Source organism: Primulina huaijiensis, unplaced genomic scaffold, assembly GCF_012295235.1.
Source record: "Primulina huaijiensis isolate GDHJ02 unplaced genomic scaffold, ASM1229523v2 scaffold25443, whole genome shotgun sequence".
NCBI classification, from domain to species: Eukaryota; Viridiplantae; Streptophyta; class Magnoliopsida; order Lamiales; family Gesneriaceae; genus Primulina; species Primulina huaijiensis.
Window position 1 is genome coordinate 495,400 of NW_027356198.1, and position 7,769 is coordinate 503,168.

At 31.5% G+C, this 7,769-nt stretch overlaps 1 protein-coding gene across 1 annotated transcript; it reads left to right on the forward strand.

Moving 5' to 3' along the window:
- Nucleotides 1-4,766: 4,766 nt before the first annotated feature.
- On the forward strand, nucleotides 4,767-7,214 carry LOC140967591 (6,7-dimethyl-8-ribityllumazine synthase, chloroplastic-like). Its single transcript, XM_073428202.1, has 6 exons — nucleotides 4,767-5,004; nucleotides 5,257-5,369; nucleotides 5,527-5,622; nucleotides 6,284-6,379; nucleotides 6,573-6,651; nucleotides 7,147-7,214. Exons 1-6 carry the CDS (start codon nucleotides 4,848-4,850, stop codon nucleotides 7,212-7,214), a joined length of 609 nt encoding a protein of 202 aa, XP_073284303.1. The 5' UTR covers nucleotides 4,767-4,847.
- The last annotated feature ends 555 nt before the right edge of the window (nucleotides 7,215-7,769 follow it).

The following is a 7,769-nucleotide window of genomic DNA, read 5'->3' on the forward strand; positions in this document are numbered from 1 at the left end:
TATGTATATATATATCACAAATTCAAAATCTCTTTTTCTAATTTAAATGACATGCAAAACACATCCGATCACAAATTCCCACTTCGAACGCTGAAAATTGAGGATAATTAATTTTCCCTCGAGATTTGGTTTATTATATTATTTTTTAATTATTCATTTCTTAGGTTCGGTTGAGATGAGGAATTAGATTTTTAGGTCGTAGAACGGGTCCCTACTCACAAAAATAATGCTAATAAATTAATGTTGTCGTGGATCTCCATACTTTGGTCAACTACTTTCCACACACAATGTGTGCAAAAATATCAGCACGAGTGGTGGAAAATCATTTTAATGTAATATTTAGTTTTGTATATATATTATAATATTATATATTACGTTTATGCAAAAATAGTAGTATTAAATATGAATAAAAAAAAATGCTGTATATTTTTTAGAATTACTCAGACATATGTAATAGTCGTATATCATTCTGAATCATTTTTTTTCAGAAAAAAAAAATATTATATATCACGTGTCTGTCGAATTTTATTTTTATTTTTTATTCATCTAAAACATCCATCAGTTATATAGATTAAACTCCGATAAGCACAGTTTTTTTATGGAAAAAAAATTAATGGAAGGTAATAATGACCATGTTGATGGTTTGTCAATTAATACAAATAAATTAAATTTTGAAATTTTGAGTGTATAATAAAGTAGTGTAAATAAAACATTTCTTCCTAATAATTAATTATATTAGTTATTATGTATATGAAAATATGTTAGTTTACGTTACACTGAGAGTGTTTTTCTCCTTATTTCAATATCATTATATCATGTGACTCTCTCGCATTTGTATGAAAGTTGGTATATATGTTGATAATCCAATGACTAACATTTGACCACATCATAGTGGAGAAATACTTCAGGTGTAACATAGAATAATCCATTAAATTTATTGAAACTGTTAATTCGATGGTCATGCGATATTTAACTGGATAATTATCTTTTTACGATTTGGTCATTTATATTATCAAATTCATTATTAGTATGATATTTATGTTATTTTTACAATTTTAATATTTTTTCTAACGCAACACTGATGTGACGCATATGCAATGTATACAATATAGCTCCGACATTACGCTTGTTGAAATATGAAACACCATTAGTTTTGGTGATGACAAAACAACATCAAATTGTTTCAAGATTCAGCTAATGTTATTATATACTTACAGCATTCTAGCCGCTGAACAAGGCAAGTCGCTTATTGTTTTATCATAAACTAAAGCTGCAGACATCATCAAAAGATCATCACTTAGATTTTGCTCCTAACCGGACCACTTTATCAAAAAAAGTGTCCAAAGTCAAACATTAAAACTTTAATTGCACTCCAACCGATCAAGATAGATACGATAAACTTGAGTTGTTCGATGCTATCAGATAAAGTATCATGCACAGTATCATATCAATTGCCGATTGATATGAATGTTTTCTAAATGTTGAGACAACCAACTTTTCAGAAGATAAAAGAACCAAAGCCCTAAAAAAACAAATAAGCATTAAATGAACATTTAATTGAGTGTACGATGAAGAAAAGTTGACAATACTATGTTGTTGGGAGATAGTACGAATGATTGTTGAAAATTTTTCTGTTCCAACAGATTTGGAACATCGAAGAACAACAATTTTCAAGTATTTCCAATATGCAATATACAATATTTTGAACACTCCAGCTATTTCAAATATTAAGCAGCTCACATAACACACGCTTACCTATTCATATCAGATAATCAAGGATTAACTTGTGATAACTTACCAACTATAGTCGTTCCAGCTATCTATAAGAAAATATGCTGTTTATAATAAACCGATGATTCTTAATTAGCAAGAGTTTGTTGTAAAACTATCACTAAAAATTTCGATTTAGGCAGTGCTAATTCTTAATTGAAATGGAATTGTGGAAGGGTTGCACCAATCAAAGTTTTTTTAACGTATCCATTAATCCATTAATAAATAAAAGAAGAAATGACGTAGTAGTTATTATCTTCGAACATCTACGCAATACTTTTGTTTGTCTTTTTATTTTTTTAAGTCGTCAATTTAGTTGATCGCTTTCATTAAATATATATGATCTCAATAGTCTAGTCGGACCTTTTTCACACTCAAATTCATTTTAGTAGTCGTGTTCAATCTTGCCATTAAAAAATGGTTTTAAAAAGCTAAGAAGTCTTAAATTCAGCTCAAGTTTAGCAAAATAATTAACAAGATTTATTCACCCCTCCAAACTCTGATATGATCCTAACATTGCTGATGTGTATAGTGTCACATCACACTTTCGATTAAAAAGACTATAATTGTCAAACATTTAAAAATACATTACAAATACCGAAATTAAATAACATAGAGGACCAAAATCGCGAAACAAAATTAAAATTGTAGTTTCAAATTTTTATTTATGGAACATATTGATTGCAAAGTTAGTGATTAATTCAGTAATATTCATTACAATAATACTTTAGATAGTTAAATATTATAATAACTCAAACAATATAGAAATAATTTTTTCATTCATGTTGTGGATGTCTGTGATGATCCTGTTAGTATCAAGAGTATATATTGTGAGGGCCCGTGTTCCTGATTAACATTTAACGACCAAACAAACAGGATTCGTTAATATAAATAGCGAAAGCGATTAAAAATTTTCATTTTAATTGGGCCAATAGAAATTTCGGCATGACCTCCCAATAAGTAGGACATCCCAAAAATTTCCAACAACACAACCAACATATATACTCGAAATAAAGTCATAACATCAATTCACAAACATACAGCCGTAATGATCAGGACTAACACATGCAGAGCCGACAAGGCTCGATCACACAACAACCATCCAAAATATCGTAAAAGCAACACTACAACTACGATGGGCATCCCCTGACAAATATATAACTCGATAAGATAATACACACACATATTTACTTATATAGCTGGGAACTCTCAACAATAATCCAACTACTGGGCACCGCTACCAGACGCGTCAAATCCTCCTAGATAACCTGCTATGGCATTAAAAGCATCCACAGCATAAAAAGAAAAGAGGGTCAGGCTCCTGTACAACGAAACAGTAAAATTATGACAAATATAACTTACATGAAATAAAGTCAAGTAAAATACAATGAAATGCAATACAATGCGTGTAGGTAACAACGAAATAACGGATACCAAAACAGAGTCCAAATGAAACGCATAAGCAATAGGAACAGTGGCCACCCGTGCCAAGAATGCAGCAACGAAACATCAAGCCGCAACTCATCCATGCACATAGCATCGAGGTCCCGTGGCGACCCGGTCAGTCCTCTTGCAGTCATCAGGAGTTTACTAATCATATCACTCGCTCCATCGATGAGATGTCAAGAGTGATCTAATCCTATCACTCGCTCCATAGATGATTCAACAGATCAATAATGATAGCAATCAACGGAGTCAAGGCTAGAAATGCTATGCACTAATAATATCAACTCAAATAAATGCATGAATGCAATCGAATTATTCACATAAGCACATAAGGCACGCCACAACTCATTACAAAATACTGAATATCTTTCCACATCATTATAGACGTCATAATGAAACAGTTCATGCGTAACTCAACTGAACACCTAATTTACCACTGAAATATCTTAAGGATTTCTCCAAGAATCCGATTCTGTGGCAAATAATGCATTTCATATCAAGTTCAATTTATTTTTCTAATATTCACTAATTTAGACTAAAATCCCAAAATCCATAATTTAGACTTTAAAATTTGTAAAATTAATATACGACAATTCTATAGCATCTAAACCCCTAATTATTGAACACTAAAATTCGAAAACCCAATTAAAATTTATGAATTTTCAAAATTATGTCCAAATAAATTCTGAAATTTTTTAATACCTCTAATTAGCTCCGATATAGCATCTACAATCAATAATACAATATATATTAATTGTTGGAATTCAAATGAATTAAAATACTCAAAATTCGAAACCCTAAGTTCTGAAATATACCTCTGAAAGTTTCAAATTTAGTTCTAAGCTTCGAACTCAAGCTTCAAACACTCTAAATCAAGGCTTCATCTTGATTTTCTTGCGAAAATAGGCGACGGTATCTAATGAATTTACGGGAGTCGCGAGTTTTCCTAGCAAAAGTGATATCAATGAATAGCTCTCGTCACGGATTTTCCGAATATGTAGTTACTTTAATTTTTGGGCAAGCGGAACGACCACAATCGACGGATGAAGTTTCGAAATATGATGAAGAAGAAAGAAGCTTTGGTCGATGCAGTATACGGGGAGATAGAAAAGAAGATTCACGATTATTCTTTTTTTTTTTATTATTATTATTATTATTATTTTAAAACAAAATAATATATATGTTAAATGGGCTGGGCTTCTTGTTTGGGTTGGGATCTTACATATACTGTAGTATTATTAGATATTTTAAATAATAAAAATATATTTATTTATTTATTTTTATTATTGCTGAATGTTTATAAAATTATCTGCATCACATATATTTCTTTGATTATCATATTTTAAATCAATTTCATGTCTATATTTAAAATTAGAATATCTATGAGCAGGCCAGCAATAAAGTAGTACAAAGTCGAAAGGAATGCATTTTTACGTAATAATTAAGACAAGATGACTAAACATGTTTTAAAGCCCAAAATAATAAGGGACATTGACCTAACAGAAACTTCATTAAGCCCAAATATATTTTCAAAGCCCAACTCAATTGATTGACCCGTTCCGAGCTAACCCTCACACTAACAGTGGAAGAATCGAGGAAGCCGTCTCTGTGCTGCGTTTCTTTCTGGAAGAATGGCTTCGTTTAGTTCTCTTCTTCCACCTACATCTCGTATCAATTTCACGAATCTTCAGAAATCTCTCGACCAATGTTCGCTTTACTGCTGCTATGATACGTGCAATAGTAAGCCCGCGAGTTTAGCTGCGCCTACTGCTCATTCGCTTCGCGTAGGTTGGTTTTTGTTTTTTATTTCCCGTTTCTGTTTTGATCCTTTTTGTGTTCCAATTGCGTTCGATTCTGGTTGATTTTCCTGTTAAATTTAGATTCAATCTGTGTGTTTTTTAAATGGATGGACAAGTTTGGTAGAAAATTATTGATTCTGTGAATTTGTTGAGTGGTGGTTGTTATTTCTTTTTGGTCAGGGTTCTGTTTGGTGTGCAAATGTATATATGTTGTTGTTGATTGTGTGAGCATTGTTTTCAGGTTTTGGGTTTCCTATTGAGAAGTCGAGAAAGAAAGATGACGCTTTGCATACATTGGCTGTTCGGCAGTTGACTGGATCAGTTACCTCTGCCGAGGGCCTCCGGTTTGCCATCGTGCGTAAATTTAGATAACTTGTTTTATATAATATTTTTGCCAGAGTTATTTACGTTCTATTATATTTGGTGTTGAGCTTTTGATTTGAAGGTTCAAATCTACTTATCCGTATCTTAATGAAAATTTTATATGCTTACTTATCTATTTGGTGTGAAGGTGGTGGCGCGGTTCAACGAGATTGTTACTAAGCCGCTTTTTGTGGGAGCCTTAAAAACTTTCGAGCAGTATTCAGTTAAAGAAGAGGATATTGATGTTAGTCATCTGACTTCTTATCATTTTTCAATTAGTAAGTGAACATTACATAGATGCATGTAATACGAAAGTGGCTCTGTGTCCACTATATAAAATGTTCTATGTAGGAAAGATTTTTTTTCCCTTGTGAATATTAATATTTGGTTGCGGTGCATCTTTGTCATCCGATGCTTATTCTAATCTTTATCAAGCAGTGCACAGTGTCCCTTTCTCACTAGTTCAGTATCATGGTAGTAATTATTTTTGTAAATTGACAACTTTATTCCAATATCGAAGACCTGATTTGCATTTCTTCTGAATAAATGACCGAATGCAAGGAAGCTGTGATTTGAGATCAGAATAAGTTCACTAAAATCGACTTAAAGAAAGCTGCTGGGGGAAAACAGCTGTGCGATGAAGTGTAACGCGTGTTTGTTTCCTATCATGATTCTGATATACTGGTAAATATTAGTTGAGCCATGCAAAATACAGCACAAACCTAGAAGGAGAAACGTTGTTGTGTGCTACTGGTTGCAATGTGTCTTGTTAGACTGACTTTGATTTAGCTTTTGTGCTGTTGTATTACATGGAAAATCTTCTGACTATAAAGTTGCATCCTATATATGTGTTGGTTTTTTGTACGTAAAGCTGAAAAATTGCATCTTTTTTCATCTTACCTTAGGTTGTTTGGGTTCCTGGTAGTTTTGAAATCGGCGTGGTTGCTGAGAAACTTGGAAAATCGCGAAAATACCAAGCAATCGTGTGTATTGGAGCTGTGGTAAGCTTTTTCAACACAGGTTCTAAGTGATTGAAGTTTCATGGTTTCCTCCCGCCTCCTGCTCTGCTGATTGTGATGTCCTTTTTTGCTGCTCATATATGTAACTATTCTTGTTATTGGTTGATGTATTTATTGTTGCCTTTTATAAGTAATAATAATTGACTTCTCTTTTTGTATCCTTTTTGACCAGTAGATTAGAGGTGATACCACCCACTATGATGCTGTGGCTAATTCGGCTGCTTCTGGAGTATTGTCAGCTGGCCTGAATTCAGGTGACTTATGTATGACAGAATAAAATAAAAAAATTGGTGCATTTAAAATCCACCTCCCATTTTCGGGCATTTTGAGTTCACCGTTTGGGTTTCAATCAAGGTTTTGGTTTGCTTGTTGGATTATATGCTATGCACTACCAATATAGCAATATTTTCTTTTTCGGATGCGAATATTTTCTAGACATCTTTTGATAAGCTCTTCATTTAATAAGAATTAACCTTTAAGAAAAGAATAAGGAGTAAAAACAATACACTATGATTTTTGCTTCTTCATCTTTTTTCCTAGTCCCTCACTGAGACGATTTTTTTTCCATCCTTCACTTTGTGGATTCTATATACCCAATTCCATGTTGCGACAACGAGATAGTACTTGGATAGGATATTGCGGTTCTGGAAAGGAAAAAAATATTTTGATTGATCATTCATGCTGAGCTGTTGAATAGATTGTTGTAGTCTTGATTGATTGATTTGTATCTTTATTATATTGACTTGCAGGCGTGCCTTGCATATTTGGTGTTTTGACGTGTGATAGCATGGAGCAGGTAAATTGGGGCTTTTTTTAAAAAATAATATATAAAAAATAAAAAATTATAAAAATATCGCAAATTCAAAAGTTTTACAAAACTATAACAATCCGGAAAATACTGTCGCGGATTCTGACATTGTTATCCAGATGTTTATTAAGTTAAATATATTTATATTTTATTACTAAATAAAAATAAAAAAAAAGTATAATCCGTGGCAGACTGCCACGGATTCTACTTTTGTCTATTTACTTCCATTTGCAAATATACATAGCTCTGTTATATATAATTTTGTAGGAAATGACAATAATTATGATAGTGTTTTAAATCATAATAGTTTTAAATATTAATAATATTTCTATAATAAATAAATATATATCATTTAATATTTTTTGTACTATTATTATTTAAGTTACTGTATATGTCATCGTAGTTAAAAGTTAAGTTTTAGTAATTAATTTTTGTTTGAATCCTAAGTAATATTACTATAAATATATAACAATACTAATATATTTGTAATAATAGTAATACAATGAAATAAATTTATAATAGTTTTATTTATAGTAATTTAATTTAAATAATAATGATAATAAT